A 24,914-nucleotide genomic window follows, 5' to 3' on the forward strand; every position below is an offset into this window, starting at 1 on the left:
TTACATATAAACGTAAGTCATTTTAATCGTAATGAAACTTTTTAACAAGAAAAAATTTTGCACAAAAGATCGTGGAATAAAGAATAAAGTTGTACAATCATTTTTGTCATAATTTTCAAATAAAGAAATAAATACTTATAAAAATAAAATAACGTTTCAGTATTGTAAGAATAAAGTTGTCATTTTTTTTCCATCTGCAAACAATACGAGAAATGTGTTGAAATACGGAAGGCCGAACTGAACGAGAATAAAGTCGTACATACAATAAAAAAAAACATACCTGCAACTCGTGCTTTTCGTTTCGTAATATTCCGACTTCTTGCAACGCAACTTTACTTTCAGACGATTCTTCTTCTGCGGCACATGCAATTGTGTAAAAGCACTGTGGCGGTAAATCGTGCAGCCACGGCGCCCACCACGCTGCGTCCTGCCGAGAGAAAAAGAAGAGTTCGTCGTACATTTGAAACAGCACGCCGACTTTTTACGGCGCCCTCCCAGCGTCTGCTCCCGCAACAGCGAGATTTAGAGGCAGCGTTTAAGCAACTCAAACGCAACTGTAAATCTCCATATTTTACTACGACGGCTTGAAATGCATACGCAGTTAAAGGAAACGGCGTTCACTGAACTCCTCTCCTCTCCGCACCGCGCCTCTAATAAACATCTGCATGGCCTGGAGGCGCTTTAGAGCCAAATGCCAAATAGACCATTCATAGCCATAAAAGGCTCTGTTGGCTCATGATGGAGCGCCATTTTGCTGCTTTTGTCTTGGAATAAATGTCACAAAGATACTTCCTGTGTAAACACATCACACCGGCTTTAGGTTGCTGCTTTTTTTTTTTTTTTTTTTTTTTTAAGTGTCCAGTGGAGAGTGATGGCTTCTTTTATTAGCAAAACAACAACAGAGGCGCATCGCTCATGTTGACAGCACTCCTTACTCACCTCGGTGCTTCAGGGCTGCCATCAGCTCAAGGTCAAACTTTACACTCACTGACCACAGCATTAGCAACACCTGCACGGTACGGGCCGCCCCCCCAATCCCCCCCCTCACACACACACACACACTCAACACAACATTGGTGCCGTTACAGCCGGAGACCCGGGCCATAGGACTTCTTTTTATCCGTCTGTACCCGCAGCAAACCACAGAGACTAAACGATATCAATGGCATCATACACGTATCCATCTGATACCAGGACTAACAACCAGGACTATGTCTCTCCAGCGGAACAAGAAGGACAAGCGGACGAAGATGGATGGTTGGAAGGATGGATGGACGGACGGTTGGAAGGATGGACGGACAGCTGGATGGATGGACGGATGGATGGTTGGAAGGATGGACGGACGGCTGGATGGATGGATGGACGGACGGATGGTTGGATGGATGGACGGACAGCTGGATGGATGGATGGATGGACGGACGGCTGGATGGATGGATGGACAGACGGACAGACTGATGGATGGACGAACAGATGGACAGATGGACGGACGGACAGTTGGATGGATGGACAAACGGACAGTTGGATGGATGGACGGACGGCTGGATGGAGGGACGAATGGACGGACGGACAGTTGGATGGATGGACAGATGGTTGGAAGGATGGGCGGAGAGATGGTTGGAAGGATGGACGGACGGCTGGATGGATGGACAGACGGACGGATGGTTGGAAGGACGGACGGACAGCTGGATGGATGGATGGACTGACGGACAGACTGATGGACGGACAGTTGGATGGATGGACAAACGGACAGTTGGATGGATGGACGAACGGCTGGATGGATGGATGGATGGATGGACGGACGGCTGGAAGGACGGACGGATGGACGGACGGACAGTTGGATGGATGGACAGATGGTTGGAAGGATGGAAGGAGAGATGGTTGGAAGGATGGATGGATGGCTAGATGGATGGACGGACGGATGGTTGGAAGGACGTACGGACAGCTGGATGGATGGACGGACGGATGGATGGATGGACTGACGGACAGACTGATGGACGGACGGACGGACGGTTGGAAGGATGGACGGACAGCTGGACAGATGGACGGACGGCTGGATGGATGGACGGACGGACAGACTGATGGATGGACAGACAGATGGACGGACGGACGGACGTCCCACCACTCCTCAGGAGATTCTGTACCAAATCATGTGGTATAAGAAGCTACAAAGCTAAAAGGTACTTTTCTTCACTTCCAGCCTGACTAAACTCCATCTGCTTTGCGTCGGCCCCGCTATCGACGAGGGCTGACCCTTGACCCCCGGCGTGAAGGCCCAGTGAGGTGATTGTGATGAGAAGCTAATGGGAACATCGCTTTCCCGCCTCCCCCGCCGCCAGGAAACTAATGAAGTATGTAACGTCGTACAAGAGCTTCTATTATTTGCCCTGACACTTTTTCTTTTCCTAGCGTGGTCGGAGTGGGGGGGGGGGGGGGGGGGGGGAGTGGGGGGGGCACTACCATTAGAAACCTGCTGGTGACCCCGTTTTAAAAGGTGTCATCTGCTAGCGTCAATGGAGGAGTGCGTCTCCTGAAGGCTTCATTGATTGGAACTGGACTCCACACAAGCCCCCCCGACCCCCCCCACTGTAAGCTTGGCTGAAGGAGGTGCGCCCGCCTCCTGTCTTTCAATTCCCTCCGCATCAGCGCACGCGCTCAATACGGCGTCACGTCGATAGGAGAGAACGCCAAACATGGAGAGCACCTTCTCCAACCATCAACTCCTCCTGACGACCAATCAGCTTTAAGGACTCTAATGTCAACAAATCAGCTGTGATTGGCCGGCCTTTTCATGTACATGATTCACTGGATAAACCTTTGCAATAAACTGCTGCTCAAATGACAACCTGTTTCTCTTTAATTACCATTGCCCACCAGCGGTGAAGGAAGCTATCAAGCTAAACGTGAGCGCACCCTGGTGGCGCACCCTCCCTTACGCCTCTATACACGTAACAAATGTTCCGTGCAAAAAAGTGGGATTTCCAAATGTTTGACGAAACTAATGTAGAAAAAGCGAAGAATAAGAATTTTTTTACACACAGAAAATATAAAAGTCAAATAATGCTAATTAGGAATAAATGGAACTTATTGTTGATAGCGTACACGCTAGTTTGTTATGTGCCATACTGTTCGAAACCCCAGACAAAATTTTACCAACAATTGTCAAAAACAAGCATACAAAAACTTTCTAATTCCAGGATGTCTGTGAATATTCTTTTTTTTTTTTTTTTTTTTTCAAACCGATACCGCTAACTTTTTTCGCCTCATCGTGGAACATTTGGCACCTAGCAAAAGACCGTTGCTAGGATACGTTGGAGTGGGGCTTTGTTCTGTGTAAAAGTGTCAGCCGAATCCATCTGTGACGGCTCCGATGCAGGAACATAGCGGGATCTCTGTGTGAAAAAGAGAGTTTGACCCTGGAACAGACTATTTTTTACACGGTTTTCTTGGAATTTCTTAAAAATGTTTCCCAAGCTGAAAGCTAGTGTTTGACTTTGGAGGTTCCGCTGCAAAGCGTCTAACTGTCACGTCAGTCAAATCCACGGCTTTCCCAAGAGGGAACACGTTGTCTGGCGTCTGGGAGGGAAGGGAGGGCGGCGTGATGTTCCCGTTTAATTTCACCGGCGTCCCAAAGGTAGCATGTATTAAATTAAAAAGGCTGACGCGCTACGAGAGGCGAACGCCGGCGCCTTCGCTCAAAGCAGGGAAGGAGTCACTTGATGGAAAAAGTCTGCGGAGGGAAAAGAAGGCAAGATAAAAAAAAAATGGAGGAGATAAATATCCCATCAACCTCCCGCTCCAACTTTCATTCTGCTCCATGGACACTAACGCTCCTCCCGCCTGAGGTAAATTGCTCAGTGCCTCCTTGCACCCTCAACTCCACAAGTTGTGGGATCGATCCAATCCCAAAAAACAATCAAACATCGATTTTGGTACGCCCCAGTTTTCATACGAGTCCCTTTTCGTTTTGGTGCAAGATGGCGCACAGCAAACGTTTGCCCTCTTCTGGTCCTTCTGCTAAATGGTTTGGCCCAACTAAGCACCTTGTATGCTGCTGGCTCACATCACCCGCCATGGGGCCAAAGGTAGATTAGTAGCATGGTTATGATGCTGGGAGGCTGGTGATGATACAATGATGTAGGTAATGATATCATGATGCAGGTTATGATATGAGATGATGATACGATGATGTAGGTGATGATACGATGATGTAGGTGATGATACGATGATGTAGGTGATGATACGATGATGTAGGTGATGATACGATGATGTAGGTGATGATACGATGATGTAGGTGATGATACGATGATGTAATTGATGATACGATGATGTAATTGATGATACGATGATGTAGGTGATGATATCATGATGCAGGTTATAATATGAGATAATGATACGATGATGTAGGTGATGATACGATGATGTAGTTGATGATACAATGATGTAGTTGATGATACAATGATGTAGTTGATGATACAATGATGTAGTTGATGATATCATGATGTAGTTGATGATATCATGATGTAGGTAATGATATCATGATGCAGGTTATGATATGAGATAATGATACAATGATGTAGGTGATGATACGATGATGTAGGTGATGGTACGATGATGCAGGTGATGATACGATGATGTAGGTGATGGTACGATGATGTAGGTGATGATACGATGATGTAGGTGATGATACGATGATGTAATTGATGATACAATGATGTAATTGATGATAAGATGATGTAGGTGATGATATCATGATGCAGGTTATAATATGAGATAATGATACAATGATGTAGGTGATGATACGATGATGTAGTTGATGATACAATGATGTAGTTGATGATATCATGATGTAGTTGATGATATCATGATGTAGGTAATGATATCATGATGCAGGTTATGATATGAGATAATGATACAATGACGTAGGTGATGATACGATGATGTAGGTGATGGTACGATGATGTAGGTGATGATACGATGATGTAGGTCAGAGGTAGGGAACCTATGGCTCGGGAGCCAGGTAGGGCTCTTTTGATGACTGTATCTGGCTCTCAAGCATTTACCACAATAAAAATGTATGTTTGCTAACATTTTAAGGTAAACATCACAGAAATGACTGTTAAAAATAATATTAAACATCAAAACTTTCTTATGCATTTTAATTCGTCCATCTATTTTCTACTGCAATACGGCCGACCATATCCATCTTTCCGGATGATATTTTCCAGGTCAAACACCAAAACTTGATTATTACTGGGTAATGCGGTAGTCTACCTCGGTCATTGAGATGTCAAAAAAACATGTAAATGTAAACTTTCCTCCTTTAGTCAAATAGCCACCTAGCTAAAGCTGCAGAACCAAGCCTTCTGGTGAAGATGGCCAAAAGAATGAAATACGTGTACTGAATACGGTTCAAAACTATGCAGCAGCAGAAGTTGCATTAATGGCAGCAAGTATTTGATTTATTATTAGACACTGCGCTGCTCACGAAAGTATGCTGGCCACACCCCATTGGCGTGGGGTAGTGTGCCTTGTCTACATAATTAGAGCCCATTATATCTAAAACTGTTGGTCTTACATAAAAATGCACACATTTTATTGCATTCAATGTTTAAAAAAATGTATATGGCTCTCACAGATACACATTTTAAAATATCTGGCCTTCATGGCTCTCTTAGCCAAAAAGGTTCCCGACCCCTGATGTAGGTGATGATACGATGATGTAGTTGACGATACGATGATGTAGTTGACGATACGATGATGTAGTTGACGATACGATTATGTAGTTGATGATACGATGATGTAGTTGATGATACGATGATGTAGTTGATGATACGATGATGTAGTTGATGATACGATGATGTAGGTGATGATACGATGATGTAGGTAATGATACGATGATGTAGGTGATGATACGATGATGTAGGTGATGATATCATGATGCAGGTAATGATATCATGATGTAGGCAATGATATCAGTAGCATGGTTATCATGATGCTGGAAGGCTAGTAATGATATCAGTAGCATGGCATGATGATGTCGGTGATGATATGATGATGTATGTGGTGATATGATGATGTAGGTAATGATATCATGATGTAGGTGATGATATGATGATGTAAGTGATGATATCAGCATGTTCAGGTGGTGGAGTGAAGGCGGATGGTATTGGTATCATGATGTGGGCCATGATGAATCCTTTAAGTGTAGTCTTGCTCGTCTAAAGGAAGGAGGGAGCATCTTAACAGTTTTGTTGGTGAGGTGTGTGTTTGGGGATGTGTTGGGGGGCCGGGGTGGGGGGTAGGGGAGGGGGGGTTGGTGTTTAAGGCAGAAGTACAGAAGAAGATAAGAGGGAGCGTGTCGCCTTGTCGGGAGAAACAGACTCCCATGTTTCACTTTGTTTGGGCATTTCATTCCCCGGAGGTCTCATTTGGCGAGAAGTGATCTGATTAGCCCGACTCCCCGGGAGCCGCTCTCATGGGAGCCCCCGCCCAGGGCCGCACTTGAATCCTAATCAGAGGATGCAGGAGACAAATGATGCAGCTTTTAAAAAAACGCATGGAGAGAAAGAAGCTTTTTTTTTTTTTTTTTATCTTTTGGATAAAACACCTTCCATCCATGTGATCACCATGGTAACCCCGCCTCCCGAGCAACAGGAAGTGGTTTGAATGTAACTACACGACTTCTGTTCCTGTTAAGCGGTCGACAAATGTAGGCTGACGTCAACCTAGGCGGGTACTTGAGTAGTAAAATGAGTTGTTAGGATTATTACTATGACTCTACTACTGTACTACTGCATCACTAGAATATTCGCTGTATAGTTTGTATAGCATAGTTTCGAGTATTTACTCTCCAGAGATAAAATACACAAATAATGAATACAAATCATGAAAATTTTTAGGTTTCATTAAAAAAAATAGAAAATAAAATCATAAAATGGCCTTTCCTCTCTTTGCATGCGAAGGTGTCGTTTGTTGTGGTGTTTTTTTCTTGTCAGGTGATCTTAACGTGAGGAGATTGTTTTCCGCCGCAGCGTGAACGCAGGCCCGTCAGGAAGCGTTGCTTCTGAGCTGACGGCCGCATTGATTGAACACGCATGAGCGATCGGAGTAAACGTTACGTCTGCAGCGCCTGTCACAAGACGGCGTCTCGAGGAAATACACCACAGCTTCCACGTGACCCCCTCAGCTGAGGCCAGGGGCGTCACTAGGTTCTGAGTACAGGGGAGGGCGGGGGGGGCTTAGCCCCCTGGAGATGCACAGGATCCAAAAAATCCCAAAAACAAATAAGGAACAAGAACCTGGATATAACTTTCCCACTTTTGAACAGATTCAGTAGAGATACCCAATAGTTTTAGACCACCATTAAATGTACACAAGTACACACAATCTACACTGCAAAACCAGTGATATAATAATATGATATAATAATCATTATTATATTATTCATTAACCTATTATTATTACGATCATCATTATTATTCTTCTGATTATTACTACTATTACTAGTAGTAGTAGTAGGCTAGTATTAGCCTGCTTATTAGCCTGCTTTTGCCCTATTATATGAAATTTGGCAGAGATTTTTTTGTAAAAAAAAAAAATTGTACAATTTTTTTTGTACAAAATTGTTTTTGTAAAAAAATCTATAAAAAAAATTATAAAAATATAAAATTATTATTTTATTCATTAGCCTATTATTATTACTATCATCATTCTTCTTCTTCTGATTTTTACTACTATTACTAGTAGTAGTAGTAGGCTAGTATTAGCCTGCTTATTAGCCTGCTTTTGCCCTATTATATGAAATTTGTCAGATTTTTTTTGTAAAAAAAAATCTATAAAAAAATTTAAAAAAATATAAAATTATTATTTTATTCATTAGCCTATTATTATTACTATCATCATTATTCTTCTTCTGATTATTACTACTATTACTAGTAGTAGTAGTAGGCTAGTATTAGCCTGCTTATTAGCCTGCTTTTGCCCCATTATATGAAATTTGTCAGAAATCTGTCAAAAAATCTATAAAAAAATTTATAAAAATATAAAATTATTTAGGGGGGGGTTAAGAAAATTTTAGGAGGGCTGAAGACCCCCTCAAATAGGCCTAATGACGACACTGGCCAAGCTCATTTAGCCTCCTGTTTCATTCCTCGGGTTCCCTGCTGTGCTAGCTAAAAGCTAAAAGCTAAAAGCCAAAAGCTAAAAGGGCTCTCATAATGCTTTTTAATTTTAATCTGAAAAAAATAATTTGTCTACCCACCAACTATATGTGGTTTCTTAATTTTTAATTATTTGCCGTTTTATTATTATTATTATTATTATTATTATATTTATTTATTACTGATTGATTGATTTTCTTTATTCTTGATTTGTTTATTTATTTTTCATCTTATTTTGTGTAGAAAAATAAAAAGTAAGATTTTTGAGAACAGTGGAATGTTTTATCAGAGCTTTTCTTGTAGAAAATTGGAACCAAAGCAAAGTTTATTCATTTTTCTGATTTTAATAAATGCGTTTTTTTTGTTTTGTTTTTTTGGAAAACCTGATGCGGCCCAGTCTCGCCCAGACCCTAGCTCCAGTGGCCCCCAGGTAAAATGAGTTTGAGACCCCTGGCGTAGTAGAACATCACCTTTTGTGTACGTGGATGATGTACCACGCGAGTACAAGCTACTAGAAATGCTTCCGATGTTGATTTATGACGACACGCTCGCACCATGAAGAGAAAGCTTTTGAAGCGGCGAGGACGCCAACTGTCACTTTGCTATTGATGGTGTTTTCCGTCCATGCGAGTACGGACATAAAAGCCACGCTATTGTTTCCCAGATAAGCTAGAAGCCAGCCGAGGGAGGACGAAGAACGGAGAGCGAGAGCGTGTTTGCGATAGAGACGTCAAGTTGCAGAGCGTCCATAAATCAATGGCGGTGATGAATATGATCATGTTAGCGTTTGGAGCCGACTGCAGGACAGCGTTCATCTGCTTGTCACTCTGGGCCACCTTTGCCCCTCAGACAACAACATTTAATGCACTGTGTGTATGCTAGTGGTAACCCCGCCTCCACCCACCAAAACTGACAGACCGGCTAACTCCGTTCATGCTGTTGTTCTATGGAACAGGGACTAGAATCGAGGCGGCACAAGCCCTGTAAATATACATACAACATGTAGCATGTAGCAACTACTCCTGGCAGAAAAAGGCCAGGGAGAGTCGGCAGGAACAGTTGGACATATAGCTAGTATCGATACCATGGGTCGTATCAGTATCGGCTCGATACCATGGCGATGAGATCAATATTTTTCAGGTGTGATTTTGATTATTTTCACAAATATCTAACCCCCATCAACAAAATCCAGTGGAACCTTAGATAAAAGTTCGCCCTGGTTAGCATTCGTTTCGGTTTAGGTCAAAAATGTAGGCCAAAATTTAGCATACATGTCCTGTCATGTTATTAATACACTGCATGAGTGCACCTCTGTTCTTCATGTCTTCTGATCACAAAGCAAACTTGTTAGCATATTTAGCTTGCTAACAAAATGGCGATGGATGTCGCCATTTTAGGGGGGCTGAAGACCCCCTCAAATAGGCCTAATGACGCCACTGGCTGAGGCCAAGCTCATTTAGCTTGCTGTTTCATTCCTCGGGTTCCCTGCTGTGCTAGCTAAAAGCTAAAAGTGGCTAAACTGTCCAACTGTCCCTCCTAAGTGCATTTATGCTAACATATTAACCCGTGGAAAAAGCAAAACATCCTTGCAAATCAACTCTCCTTTCCACTTCCTGTTCCTGTTCGGCTAACCTAAACTCCTTTGCTAACGGCGGCCTGAGCGAATGGTGATCTCGGGTGAACCAGACGCGGCGTTGAACTCTGAATCGTACGTGGGCCTCGGCGGCCATGTTGGATGCGACAGGGGAGCACAGGGAGAACTCTGTTCATGCCGTTGTTCTATGGAATAAATATACATACAACATGTAGCATGTAGCAACTACTCCCGGCAGAAAAAGGCCAGGGAGAGTCGACAGGAACAGTTGGACGTATAGCTAGTATCGATACCATGGGTCGTATCAGTATCGGCTCGATACTATGGCGATGAGATCAATATTTCTCAGGTGTGATTTTGATTATTTTCACAAATATCTAACCACCATCAACAAAGTGGAACCTTAGATAAAGTCCGCCCTGGTTAGCATGCGTTTTGGTTTAGGTCAAAAATGTAGGCCAAAATTTAGCATACATGTCCTGTCATGTTATTAATACACTGCATGAGTCCACCTCTGTTCTTCATGTCTTCTGATCACAAAGGAAACTTGTTAGCATCCTTAGCTTGCCGTTGTTCTATGGAACAGGGACTAGAATTGAGGCATATAGCTAGTATCGATACCATGGAATTCAGGAAATATCTCCTGGAAGAAGAGGAGGGTGCTGGTGTCTTCGGGAACAAGTCGTCAGTGAAGGTATACGGTCACGGTTAACTAATTTTGCTGGACGATGACGATGATTGGCGTCCAAGTGATTAGCTATTATTTGGAGACCATTTTGTTTAAGACATAATAATGCCAGTAATAATGCCAGCGTATCAAAAGCAATAAACATTCATTTCTCAGGAGTATTTAATATTGTAATTGGAATGTCACGAGCGCTTAGGTAAAATTAAAATAAACGCACACAGAAACAAGGTGGAAAACAATAGTTCCCCAAGGTGCGTTGATTTAAAAAATACACAAGTAGAAATCCTGAAGGTAACACGCGTCATGGACGTTACACCGTATTTCTGTTTCCTTATTGTGTGAATATTAACCAAAAAAATCATAATGAGGAAGAAATAAGCTGCAAACACTCTGAAAGCAGGAAGGAACAGGAAGTCCTATTTCCTGTTCTGTAGAAAGTGTCTGGAAATGATATCGGAACGGGTATTGGCAATCCTGGCCCCTGTATCATCTTGTCATGATGAAAGCTAAGGTTAGCCAGGTAAGTCAATACCGCCATATGTGATCTAAGTCATTATTTACATTGTTCCAGAGGTTAGCGTGGCTGATGCTAAACCTTTGATATGCTAATCCCGCCATATGCTCTACCTCTTGGCGACAGCTGGATCATCGCTTGATGAGCCTGACGAGGCGAGTGGGGGGAGTGAGGGGGGATTGAGACCTACTCGCCGCAGCCGGATGCTGACCAACATCTTCAACGCGCGCCCCGGCAAGTAAATCATCCCGCTTCCACTTCCTCCTATTCTTAGTTCCGATCCTTCCCGCTTTGCTCATCCGTCTTCATCTCCTCCCTCTCCCATTTTAAGCTCCAAAAATCCATCAGAGATGAAAGTGAGGATATGTGGGCCAGCTCCATCCATCACACCAGCGCCGACACGCCGTACAGTACGCTGCATTACAGTCGCTACCCAGCGCCGGGCGCCCCCGAAAGCAGCGCATTTATCATTATTAGGGTTAGTAGTGGTCCCAGTGATGGTGGAAGTACATTAAAACTGCATATCATGATGTAGTACTACTCTATATACGTCAGGGGACAATACTGCTTCAGTTGGTACGCAGCTTGGACATGAAATGTGTCAACACGTTTGGCGTCTTAAGCAAGGGAGCGGCAAAGAATTGTGTTTAGTCAAGCACAGGGCTGCACGAGTGCTGCCGGTACTATGATGAGCTGCGGTTTAATTCGGGAAAACATGGATACCAACATTTACATGGATATGAAATGGATGATTATTCTGTCCTACCGGGTTAAACGAGGGAGAGCAGCATGCAGCATATCATGCATTGTCATTGAGCTTAGCTTGATAGCTTAGCTTAGCAACAAAACTGGCCACTTTTTCAGCTTTCTTGCGTCCAGTCAAGCGCCTGGAGATGAGTATGTGGCCATCACGTTATTGGGTCCAACGTAAACACCAACGCCAGCGTGCCAATAAAGATTAGACGCGTTGTCGGGACTGGCAACAGTTGAATTCCCCAAACAAAACAAATAGCGGCTTATCGCTGCTGTCAGCCATGTTTGTTTGTTTATGTTTGACTTGGAACATTTTGAGCCGGGATTATGTCATCTCAAAGACTTTTCTCCGATGCGACACGCGACGGCGGGATCCCGATGGAAGTCGAACGGCCCTCGGATCGACCCGATCGACAACCGCTTGTGTCGACATAACTGAAACCAGCCACATATAAAAATATAATATATACATAATATTCAATCAATAAAGGAAGTTGTAATTTTTAGAAAATTTGGTTATGGAAAAGTTTTGCATTAAAAGTATTAAAAGTAAGAATTAAGTATGTCACTGAATTTTAAAAATGCCAAGAAAGTTGAAAAACAGCCAAAATGGCAAAAATACAAGAATTTTACAAGAATAAAGTCAATGTATTAACAGAAAAAAGTCATATTCTTTTGAGATTTTTTTGTGACAAGAAGAAACCATGAATTAATAAAAATTAATAATTATTTAAAATTATTAAAAAAAATAACTATATTTAGTCATTTTAGTAGCACAGAGTTGGAATATTAAAATATTAATATGTGTTGTTTAAAAGTCATAATGCTGCAAAGATGGAAAATAAAGTAATTTTACAAGTCAAAATATAGAAAAAGTAGTACTCTATCAAGAAAAATAATGCTGGTCCCAGGTGGTGTAATGGTACAGCTGCTGCCTTTTAAAGGGGAAAGTGCACTTTTTGGCCGATTTTACCCATCATTCACAATCCGTGAAGCATGAACGCATATTTATTTGCCTTTTCTATGTAAGGAAATGAGTGCCACGGGGTCCCCCTGACCCGGGGTTCCCCTGACCCGGGGTTCCCGTGCCACGAGGTCCCCCTGACCCGGGGTTCCCCTGACCAGGGGTCCCCCTGACCCGGGGTTCCCGTGCCATGGGGTCCCCCTGACCCGGGGTTCCCATGCCACGGGGTCCCCCTGACCCGGGGTCCCCCTGCCACGGGGTCCCCCTGACCCGGGGTTCCCCTGACCCGGGGTTTCCCTGACACGGGGCCCCCGTGCCCCGGGGTCTCCCTGACCCGGGGTTTCCCTGACACGGGGCCCCCGTGCCCCGGGGTCTCCCTGACCCGGGGTTCCCGTGCCACGGGGTCTCCCTGACCCGGGGTCCCCCTGACCCGGGGTTCCCCTGACCCAGGGTCCCCCTGCCACGGGGGCCCCCTGCCCCGGGGTCCCCCTGACCCGGGGTCCCCCTGCCACGGGGGCCCCCTGCCCCGGGGTCCCCGTGCCCCCCGTGCCACGGGGTCCCCCTGCCCCGGGGTCCCCGTGCCCCCCGTGCCACGGGGTCCCCCTGCCCCGGGGTCCCCCTGCCCCGGGGTCCCCGTGCCCCTGTGCCGTGACCTAAGAGTGAGATGGATAAGGTTGAGATGTTTGAGCAGCATCCCCACAGAAAGGCTGAGAAGAAGTCAAGATAACCGAACGCAGGAAATGAAGTCAGACAATTCGGGAGGGCTGAGATGGAAGTGTGTCGGCGCACCCACGCCTCCCGACTGTAACGGCAGTGTTGTTCCGCCATGTAAAGACACAAAGACAAATGCTCGGGTATCTAAAGACACATCATCCTCTCATGGCAGCCCACCTTTTTGTCTCTTCCAAGCCTGCATGAAGCTGATTGAAGGCAAACATTCCGCGTTCCCAACGTTTGCCATCTCCCACGAAAGTTAAAAAGCAGGCAGCGTACGGCGGCGGCGGCGGTGGCGCACCGGGCCGCTGTGATGTATGCACCAGGCAGACGCACCCGTGTGTTCTCACACCAGCAAACATTTGCTTTGCTGCTTCTGATGAGGCAAGCCCAGCAAAAGCCTCCGGGTGCACAACGACGACAAACAGATGGTCCGATCCAATTTGCGTCTCGGCGTGGAAGGAAATGCATGGGACGGGAAAGCGTGGATGTTCTACATGACGGGTGTCCAAAGTGCAGACACTCGCAGCCCGCGGCTCGTTTTTTTTTTTTTAAGGCCCCAGCGGCGCATCGTTACAAATACAATGAAACCGATTACAACCAAAAAAAAAAAAACCTTCAGAGGTGTTTCTATACGGAAAAAGCTCTGGGTGGGAATTCATCAACACAAGCCGTCTTTGTTCCTTCTAGTCCTGGGAGAACACAAATGAGTCCTTTTCTCGGGAATAAAAACACATACAGTGTAAGTACATCCGGCGGCTCACTAAGAATCAAAAGACGCCATCTTTATACGATGTCAAAGACGTCTGCTTTCATGTTCCCTTCCTCGCCATTATGCGCTCTCGTCTCCGAGGAGCTTTAAGAGCAAACGCTGGGGCTTTGGCGAAGGTTAAAAAGATGGCAGTATTTTTAGACGATGCAGATAAAACACTTTCATCGCCGGCACATCGTAGGGAACGCACCGATGCACTCCCCCAAGAAATGTGCAGCCAATCAGCAGCGCTTTGCATCGGGTCTGTAGACAATCACCCACTTTACATTGGAGAGCAGCGACAACGCCACCTTGGACAGCGCCACCTCTTTCAATTTCATACCTTGGACAGCGCCTTGGTCGGGAAGTAGAATTAAAAAGTATACACTTACAGTATGACATCATGGAGTCTGAAAGAAGGAAAGTACACACATCCGGTACGGAGGAAACACCAGCCATGTTGTTGCAGTTGTTGTTGTTGTTGTTGTTGCTGTTCTTCTTTTCTATCCCCTCCTGCTCCGGCCACTCTAAATTAGCATAACAACAACAAAAGGAAAGTGAAGATTACAATGTTCTCTGAAAGAAACATGTATACAACAGGACTACTGTATGTACACAGGCTTTGCTACACATCTTAAAATCAAGCATTTTCAGGTTGCTATGACTTGAAAAAAAAAATCTATTTTATGTTTGGGAATGGGGGCGGCACGGTGGAGGAGTGGTTAGCATGCAGACCTCACAGCTTGGAGACCAGGGTTCAATTCCACCCTCGGCCATCTCTGTGTGGAGTTTGCATGTTCTCCCCGTGTATGCGTGGGTTTTCTCCGGGTACTCCGGTTTCCTCCCACATTCCAAAAACATGCTAGGTTAATTAGCGACTCCAAATTGTCCATAGGTATGAATGTGAGTGTGAATGGTTGTTTGTCTATATGTGCCCTGTGATTGGCTGGCCACCAGTCCAGGGTGTACCCCGCCTCTCGCCCGAAGACAGCTGGGATAGGCTCCAGCACCCCCGCGACCCTCGTGAGGAAAAGCGGTAGAAAATGAATGAATGAATGAATTTTTATATTATGTCTTCATATTAATATTTAATATTATGTAATTATATTAAATTGTGCCTTTTTCCTTCAATAGAATATAACTTTATTTTCATAAAATTGCAACTATTTTCCAACTATTTTAACTTTTTTCTTTCAATAGTTTTTTCCTGCAACTGTAACTTTATTGCCATCATATTATGAATTTATTCTTGGAACATTAGAACACAAGAATGACATAACAACAACAAAGAGAAAGTGAAGATTACAATGTTCTCTGAAAGAAACATGTATACAACAGGAATACTGTATGTGCACAGGCTTTGCTACACATCTTAAAATCAAGCATTTTCAGGTTGCTATGACTTGAAAAAAAATTATATTTTACGTTTGGGAAGAAATGACATTATTTTCCATCTTAATATTATGTTATTATCTTAAATTGTGCCTTTTTCCTCAATAGAATATGACTTTATTTTCATAAAATTGCAGCTATTTTCCAACTATTTTAACTTTTTTCTTTCAATAGTTTTTCCTGCAACTTTATTGCAGTTGTTATTATGAATTTATCTTGGAACATTAGAACACAAGAACGACAAATTAATTTTGTTTTATTTTTCAATAAAAAAAACTTTTCAATATTTTAACTTTGCTACTTAAATGAAATCATTTTTCATCCTAATATTTAACTAAAATTACTTTATTAAAATCTTTTTTCATAATATTTTGACTTTATTCTTATATAATGACTGCTGATATTTCCATTTTTGCTGTTGAAGGTTCCCGGGCCCACTAAAAAGCCCACAGAGTGGACATCCGTGTTGTATGTGATATACGCCATCTATGTGTAAAGCGCATCTGAAGTGTGCGTTGGAAAAGGCTACGAGATGGTGTCGTCCATGTCGGCGTCTCGCCAATAAATCCAGCGGTGTCTACGTGTGATGAAAGCCATTTGTAAACGCGTCGGCGCTGTCGCCTGTAGCGCATACTTTGCCAGGATCGGCGATCCATCTTGATGAAGGTGTTGCGTGTTGTACATCAACAACAACACACAAAGAAAACGTGCTTTCTGAAAATGAATCGTAGAAAGCTTCATTTGTCTTTCAACTACAGTGGGGTTGCCAGACGTTCCTCCAAAAATAAAATGAGATGGACGCACTTTTTGGTGTCAATTATTCCTTTTCCGGGATGTTAGCATCCAGAAAAGGAAGCTGATGATTGGCTCCAACGTCGGAGTAACGAGGCAAAATGCATGCAACAAAACAGCGAGACCTGCTTATTGTGGTTTCCGTTGTCAAGACTCTTTGTTGTCTTTACGCTTGCTAGCTTCTTTGTCTGGCTAACAACATTAGCATGAGCGCCGTGTCACAAATGAGCTAATCTTCCCAAGACGAGTGTTCAACGCGTTTATTGTCTTCTCCCGCTCAGCCTTGAAAATGGAAAATAGTCGACTTGTCATCTTCCGCTTTGCTGACTGTAAATGTTGCTCTACAACACGGCTGTGCAAAGTGCGGCCCCGCGTGGTTTGTATTGGCCTGCGACACGATAGAAAAATATAATTTAACAAGAAACACTAACGACAAAAAAAAACTAACATAAGAGATGATTCTGGAAATAACTTCAGCATACAATAAACAATAAAAAACAAACATACACACGTATGCTAGCTAACCAGCAAACTACAACCCCATCTGTGTGCTTTCCCATATGGAGCTTTAGCATTAGCATTAATGTTAGCATTAATGTTAGCTCATTCGGCAGTGCAGTTAGCTTTAGCATTAGCATTAACATTAGCGTTAAAGTTAGCTCGTTCAGCAGTGCAGTTAGCTTTAGTATTAATGTTAGTTCGTTCGCCAGTGCTGTTAGCTTTAGCATTAACGTTAGTTCATTTGACAGTGCTGTTAGCTTTAGCATTAATGTTAGCTCGCTCGGAAGTGCAGTTAGCTTTAGTAATAGCATTAATGTTAGCTCATTCGGCAGTGCAGTTAGCTTTAGAATTAGCATTAACATTAGCATTAAAGTTAGCTCGTTCAGCAGTGCAGTTAGTTTTATCATTAACGTTAGTTTGTTCGACGGTGCTGTTAGCTTTAGCATTAATGTTAGCTCGCTCAGAAGTGCAGTTAGCTTTAGTATTAGCATTAATGTTAGCATTAACGTTAGCTTGTTTGGCAGTGTAGTTAGCGTTAACATTAACGTTAGCATTAAAGTTAGCTCGTTCAGCAGTGCAGTTAGCTTTAACATTAAAGTTAGTTCGCTCGACAGTGCTGTTAGCTTTAGCATTAATGTTAGCTCGCTCAGAAGTGCAGTTAGATTTAGCATTAGCATTAATGTTAGCATTAATGTTAGCTCGTTCGGCAGTGCAGTTAGCTTTAGCATTAGCATTAACATTAGCAGTAACGTTAGCTCATTCAGCAGTGAAGTTAGCTTTAGCATTAACGTTAACATAAACGTTAGCTTGTTCGGCAGTGCAGTTAGCTTTGGCATTAGCTTGTTCGTCATGACACATTTAATTAACTCATTAACTTAACACGTATACATATGTTCAACAGTACTTTTAAACATTCAGTGACACACTCATGAGTTAATAAATAAATGATTCACATGGAGGAACAAATACCTGGAAAGAGGAACATAAAACTAGCGTGTATTTACCTGAAATCAGGTCAGAAATGATTGAAGGAGGCCATTGGGAATGTCTTTCACTCTCCTTAAAGACAGCTGGTGCTCTTCTCACATACAGGATCTTTGGCAGACATTTTAAACTCCTGTTGAAAAGAAGATCTTTGCAGTAGGTTCCTCAAAACCAGCAGAGTACTCCTGTTAGGTAGACGATCTCTGACTAGTGATTTTTACAGGGGCATTAAAAAGATGTAGAGGATCTTTGACGAGCATTTCTGCAATAGGTTGATAAAAACAGCAGATGATCTTTGAGTGACATTTTTTTTGGGTTCTTAAAAACATTCGAGTGCTCCTGTCACATAGAGGATCTTGGCATGCAATGACGTTAAAAGGAGGTTGCGGCGGTGAATGAAGAAGAAGAAACACGCGTGAGAAGATGAAGCGGAAAAGGAGAGGAAGAGGAGGAAGACGAGGAAGTGGCATGGTGTCTGTGCGAAAATGATTGTCTGTTTAATGAATTTCATTATCATCAGCAAACACGGCGACTCTTCTGGCAGACACCAAAAAGCCTCCTGAGAGAGAAAGTCACATTTCACGTTTGCTCGCCGCAGCCAAGCGGAGCCGCGTAAAGCACTGCCACACTGACCCCTTCCGGAATACTCTGGTACTGCACCACTTGGTTTTTTTGGTTGTTTTTTTTAAGGGATCTAACTTCAGGATATGACGAATATTTTTCTTCTGCCAAGTGTTTACTCTTCAATTAATACATTTGATATCATTTATACACTTAGTATGAGAACAAAACAAAATAAAATTGCCATTTTTTGAAAATTAGGTTAAAAAAAGCTACAATAGTGTGAGAATAACGTCATTACATTACAAAAAGGGAGCATTTCTTTAATTAGGAAGAATGTTTTAACTATTTGCCAAATTTAAAAAACGTGAAAATGGGGGAAAATTTGAGCAAAAATTTAACGTGATGTTAACAATACACTTTTTCACTTAAATGACAAAGCTGTTTTCTTCGGTATGAAAATGTTGTCTCTACTTGCCTGCTAATAATGATGACGCCATCTTGCCTCCTACTGGCAGCACAAGGTAACTGCATCTGGCGCCATAGCGAAATAAGAGATAATTCTGGAAGAAACTTCAGCATTCAAGCAATAAAGGACAATAAACAACAAACCCACCCAATCCCAACAAACTACAACCCTATCTGCGTACTTTCCCTGCACATTATTACACCTAGACGGAGCTTCAACGTTAGCATTAGTGCAGTTAGCTTTAGCATTAGCTCGTTTGTCATTACGACAGAATACTTTATTAATCCCTTTGGATATGTTCAACAACACTTTTAAACATTCGATGACACACTTGTGAGTGTAAATTCTTCATATGGAGGAACAAACACCTGGAAAGAGGTACATAAAAACTATATTGTATTGCCTGAAATCAAGCTAGCAATGATTGAGGCCTTATCTTATTCTTGCTATTACTGCATTAGGAAAAGCTTATTTTGCACTTACTGTAAATATAAATCAATAAAACAAACATTAAATATGATATACTATGAATAAATATACATGTAAAGGTACATATTTGCACACTGGAAGAAATAAAGCAATTAAAATGTTTGTTGATTTTTTTTTTTTAATTAGGAGAGAAACATCACTTTTACATGTCCCCTCATTCCGGAAGAGAATAAAACATAAATAAAACATTCTTAGAAAATATTGTAATAAATCACAAAAAGTGACTTTGTTTTTGTACATGTGATTTGTTTTATACATAGATCATATTTACATTTCTATTTTCTTCGTACAAACGCGTCCTTCTGTTAGAAAAGCTTTTTTAGTGCATTTGGCCACCGGCTAGCTAACAGGCTAGCTAACACGCTAGCGACAAGGCTAGGCAGCTTCCGTTTCCTGGCGTCATCAGCTGATTGTCCCTTTAGGAGGAGGAGGAGGAGCAACATGTTAGCTCCGCCCCTTATCCCTCCACATTAAAGCTGGTTGGCTGTCACGTTAGTGTGACAAGAATTTACCAGAAGGGGGAGCTGTTTGACTTCCTGTTTGCCTCCTACCTGTCCCGCAGGTAAGCCACGTCCTGTCACCAGGAAAAACGGGGCATCTTCCCAACTTTTTTTTTTTGCGAGGGGGCATCAAAATTCCGCCAGAGATCACGGAACACGGGGGGGGGGGGGGGGGGGGGGATTAGGACGTGCAAACACGTCAATTAGAGCAAAGTGAGCGGCTGTGGATCAAATGAAATCATCGCATTCAAGATGGCGGCGACAAGCAAGGAATGAAACGTCCACAGAGCGGTCGTCAAAGATGGCCGAACGCGCCCCCCCCCCCCCACACACATTTGGTCTTCAGATGTCAAAATGGACTCCCAAACTCCTTTCTCATTTTTCCCAAAATCAAGCCAAGCTGGAATTGCTTATCGGATTCTTGTGGACGTTCCGTCTGTTTGCCGAGCGTGGCGGCGAAGGGGCGCCCGTGTGTGCGGAAAGGCGTCCTCGTCGTTTAAAAAAAAAAACAAAAAAAAAAGCGGATGGGGCAAAGGAAGCGCCACTTCCCGTGCGGGATAAGGAGCGCTATGTTACCACAGGCTATAGCTAGGACGCCATCTTCTTCCCGGTGGCGACTCTCAGCAGAAGAAGATCTCTCCGTCAAGCGGTGCCTCCGGGAGATGCTCTGGAGGAGGAAGGGTGGGGGGGGAACCACAGAACAGGAAGTGCAAGGTCTTAGGTACAATATCAGCATGACGGTAAGTAAATAAATAAATAAATACCCAGGAGCGTACCTGCAGCCTGACCTTTCACCTTCTTCTTCCGCTTGTCTTTTCCGTCCTTGCGGTTCTTGGTGAGCTGCAGGAGGCTCTTGGACAGCTGGTTGTTGGGCTCGCCCCCCTTCAGGTTGGACGAGGACGAGGTGAAGGGGTTGAGTCCTCGCACTTTGGGCTTGGAGCGCTGAGAGGACGAGGACGACGAGACGTCCAGAGGGTCCAGTTCCAGGGACTGGGAGCTGCCGGCTAACTGGGACTCGTCCGACGTGGTGGACGGCGTCCTCTGGAAGTACGTTAAGACACGTGTTGATGACAGAATGGGGGCGTGACATGCGGCGTTAAACCAATGAGTGTACCTCGGCCCGACGGAGCTCCTCCATCTTCTCCAGCTGCCTCTGCACCGCCTCCCTGTCCTTGTCCAGCTTCCTCTGGGCGTCCCGCAGCCTCTCCAGGTCCCGCTGGTAGTCCTCCTTCCTGGTCTGCAGCTCCCGACGCTCGTCCTCCAGCTCCTTCTGCTGCTTGCTCAGCGCCTCCTCCTGCAGGGACGGCACGGCCGGGGACATTTACTGACACGCCATGGCTGTTTTTATTGGTTCTTTCTAAAAAATAGCATTTAATATGAAAACTGAAATAAAATATGGAAAAAAAAAATTGAAATAGTCAAGATAAAAATAAGTAAATAAGGCTTTAATATTCTGAGAAACAAAACTAAATTATAATTTTGGAAAATTAGGTTGGGAAAAGTTATACAATAATGGCAATAGAGTTATATTATGAGGAAAAAAATAAATTTAAATTTAAATTTACAAAGAGTAAAAAGTTGCATTCTCCATTTTTTTTATGATTTTATGAGAATACATGTGTAATAATGAAATAGAAAATAATTAAAATATTTTGTTTTTTTAAGTTGTAGTATTCTGAAGAAACAAACCACAAAAAAACCTTTTTGAAAAATAGTTGAGGGATATTTTGGGAATAATTTTATTTTTAATTATTATTTTTTTACTGTTGAGGCAAAATATGAATGAATATTTTATTAAATAATGGAATTATTAAATTCTGAGAAACAAAAAAATTCAGTTGTATTTTTTGGAAAATTATATCGGGGGAAAGAATAAAAAGAATAAATTTGTAATTATGATAAGAAAATAAAAACAACTGGAAATCACTAAAATCAAGTCAGTAAAATATGAAGAGAAAAAAAGTTTGTGAATAATTTTATTTTACATTTATTTTTTACTATTAAGGCAAAATATGAATTAATATTTTATTAAATAATGGAATTATTAAATTTTGAGAAACAAAAAAATAAAGTTGTATTTTTTGGAAAATTATGTCGGGGCGAAAGAATAAAAAGAATAAAGTCGTAATTATGATAAGAAAATAAAAACGACTGGAAATGACTAAAGTCAAGTCAGTAAAATATGAGGAGAAAAAAGTTATTCTAATGGTTCTAATATTGTAATATCTAATGATTTCACAAGAATAAATGTGTAATATTAAGAAGAAAAATAAATTAATCAAGAAAAAATAGAATTAAAAAAATAGAATCTTCTGAGAAACTAACAAAAAATGAAAAAATAATAATCTCATGGGAATAAAGTTAGTAATATTCCCAGACAAAAATGTAGAAAGTTTAAAAAAATTAAAAAAAGACAAAAGAAGAAAAAAGGAAGCTAGTCGAGCCGCAGGCGTCCTCACCTGCACGTGCAGCAGCGCCTCCTTCTCTCCCAGCCGCCGTTCTCGGGCCTCCCACTCCTTCTCCCTGCGCCGGCGCTCGTCGGCGTGCGCCGCCTGCTGCTTGTGCAGCGAGGCCAGCTCCTGCCGCTGCTTCTCCAGGCTGCGCTGCTTCTCCTGCTCGATGAGCGAGCCGGGCCGCGAGGACGGCCGCGTCAGCGACGAGCAGGACGAGGAGCGCTCGCTGAGGGCCTGGCGCTGGTCCTCGATGAAGCTGTCCTGCTGCACCACCACCGCCTGCCGCACAAAAGGAAGAAGCAAGGTCACACTGTGGCGCTGTGGTGTGTGTGTGTGTGTGTGTGAGACAATGCTCCCCTGGCGGTTACCTGCAGCGTGCTGAGCAGGAGGTGCAGGTTGGAGACGCTGTGGAGGACCTGCTGCTGGCACAGAGACATCGGAGAGACAGTCAAAAGACGTGAGCGGCGTCACGGAAAGAAACACACAAGGAACGCTTCGGTAGACAAGGGCGGCACGGGACCGGTGGTGAACGGGAGAAGAGTTCTGAACTCCTGTTTCCATGCTAGTACATGGCTACTTACAGTGGCCAGGTATTGGCCTCCAAGGAAATAGCATCTTGTCAAACAACAGCTGTGGCTGGAGGCAACCTCCCCATGTAGTTTCATCTTTTTTTATTGCCTCTACAAGTTGGCAGTAGCTGCATGTCAGGTATTACAGGTGAATATATTATGTATTATTTTCTCTTTTTATATCGACTATATTGGGCAATGGGAATGTCAAGGTGACCATAGGGGTGTTATTTCATGTCTTGAGGTCTCTAATAATGTTTTTAAAAATATTCAGAAAGTTGTCAACAGGTCCATTATGTCTTAAAGGTCTTATTTTCTCTTATTATGCGTACTATATTGGGTAATAGGAGTGTCTAGGTGACTATAGGGGTGTTATTTCATGTCTAGAGGTCTCTAATAATGTTTGAAAAAATATTCAGAAAGTTGTCAACAGGTCCATTATGTCTTAAAGGTCTTATTTTCTCTTATTATGCGTACTATATTGGGTAATAGGAGTGTCTAGGTGACTATAGGGGTGTTATTTCATGTCTAGAGGTCTCTAATTATGTTTTTAAAAATAATTCAGAAAGTTGTAAACAAGTCCATTATGTCTTAAAGGTGTTATTTTCTCTTATTATGCATACTATATTGGGTAATAGGAGTGTCTAGGTGACTATAGGGGTGTTATTTCATGTCTAGAGGTCTCTAATAATGTTTGAAAAATATTCAGAAAGTTGTAAACAGGTCCATTATGTCTTAAAGGTCTTATTTTCTCTTATTATGCGTACTATATTGGGTAATAGGAGTGTCTAGGTGACTATAGGGGTGTTATTTTATGTCTAGACAGCTCTAATCCTGTTAAAAATGTATAAGAAGGTTGTAAACAGGTTTGATTATGTCTACTACAATAGGTAATCGGGGTATCTAATAATGCGGAAAAGTGTATTTAGAAGGTGGCAAAGAGGACCAAACCACCAAAGATTGCATTTATAAGTAAGGAACGACAGGAAGTGACGTATCACGGTGGGCGTGGAGAACCACCACAGAGGACGGCTGAGCGTGTCATGTTTAAGACGTTGAAGAGTCTCCCAGATAAATGAGGAGTAAATGAGCAAGGACGACAAGAAATGAGCCTGACAGTCGGTCTTGCAAGCGATGAGAAAGAGAGTGAGGCTGGTTTCCATGCCAACAGCTAAGGGGGTTAGCGACAGGAAGTGGGTGTGTTACCTCGCTGCTCCTCTTCAGCAGCAGCAGCAGGTTGGCGTTTCCTCCCTGTCAGACACCACACAGCACGGGACAACAATCAGCTGTGTGACCAACACACCCACTGACACATGACGATGATGATGATAATGATGATACGCTAATTATGCAAGAAAAGTCCAAAAGTTTACCAGAAAACTATATAAGTCTCATGACTGTGTTAGAAAGGAAACTAAAGTGGTATTTCCTGTCGTACGACTGGAAGAAATGAGTATTTGTTGATTATTCCTAATATGACTGCTAGCACATCACTACTACCAAGAGAAGCAGAGTACAGGGGGGGGAGCCACCTGCTGTGGCCCAGCAAGGTGCACTGTATTCGGGCACACGCTCCGAGGAGCCGGTGCGCCGCCATGGAGGTCTCTGGCAAACCTTTTGCACTTTGAACACCTCATTGGATCCTTTTTTTTTTATCATCGGTTAGTACGGGAGTTATCATAAATTTTGACATCATAATTAACAATATAATAATAATAATAATTAATAATATAATATTAATATATAATATCGTTGGATAATTAATGTCCACGCCTAAACGATGCCATGCTGACCTTCTTTAACACGCTGTCCGACTCTGTCCTGCGCAGGTCTCTTGTGGCGTCCTCGCTCTCGTCCTTCTCGACACCTTTAAGGGAGAATGCAGAGACGGCGCACGTGAACATGTAGCTGTTGATGCACGTCAACGCCACGCCAGGACGTAGCCCCGACCAAGCTCCGCAGTTTGTGTGTTGGTATTCGTGTAAATAGTAAATAGTAATTCATGTTGTGATAGTAGTAACGAGGTAGTACTCGTGTCGTGATAGTAGTAACGAGATAGTACTCGTG

The 24,914-nt window shown here is 42.9% G+C and overlaps 1 protein-coding gene and 1 long non-coding RNA gene across 10 annotated transcripts in view; both read right to left on the reverse strand.

Moving 5' to 3' along the window:
* Positions 1-283: 283 nt before the first annotated feature.
* Positions 284-19,372, reverse strand: LOC131132867 (uncharacterized). Its single transcript, XR_009130449.1, has 3 exons — positions 17,827-19,372; positions 14,530-14,664; positions 284-427 (listed from the first exon to the last, which is right to left on the reverse strand). It is a non-coding gene; the product is annotated as an uncharacterized LOC131132867 (long non-coding RNA).
* A 45-nt stretch (positions 19,373-19,417) lies between these two features.
* The window catches only part of LOC131132816 (A-kinase anchor protein 13), a 68,108-nt gene continuing 62,611 nt past the window's right edge, over positions 19,418-24,914 (reverse strand). For 6 of the 9 annotated variants that reach the window (XM_058078793.1, XM_058078792.1, XM_058078787.1 and 3 more), the window contains 7 exons: positions 24,641-24,714; positions 24,054-24,098; positions 22,647-22,700; positions 22,285-22,557; positions 20,940-21,119; positions 20,602-20,866; positions 19,418-20,492 (listed from right to left, as the gene is read on the reverse strand). In XM_058078793.1, the coding sequence (XP_057934776.1) occupies positions 20,446-20,492; positions 20,602-20,866; positions 20,940-21,119; positions 22,285-22,557; positions 22,647-22,700; positions 24,054-24,098; positions 24,641-24,714 (938 nt within the window). In that variant the 3' untranslated portion in view covers positions 19,418-20,445. The remainder of the gene's footprint in view (positions 20,493-20,601; positions 20,867-20,939; positions 21,120-22,284; positions 22,558-22,646; positions 22,701-24,053; positions 24,099-24,640; positions 24,715-24,914) is intronic. The other 3 variants (XM_058078791.1, XM_058078795.1, XM_058078794.1) reach the window with 3 other exon arrangements.

The sequence above is a fragment of the Doryrhamphus excisus genome, chromosome 7 (genome assembly GCF_030265055.1).
Source record: "Doryrhamphus excisus isolate RoL2022-K1 chromosome 7, RoL_Dexc_1.0, whole genome shotgun sequence".
NCBI classification, from domain to species: Eukaryota; Metazoa; Chordata; class Actinopteri; order Syngnathiformes; family Syngnathidae; genus Doryrhamphus; species Doryrhamphus excisus.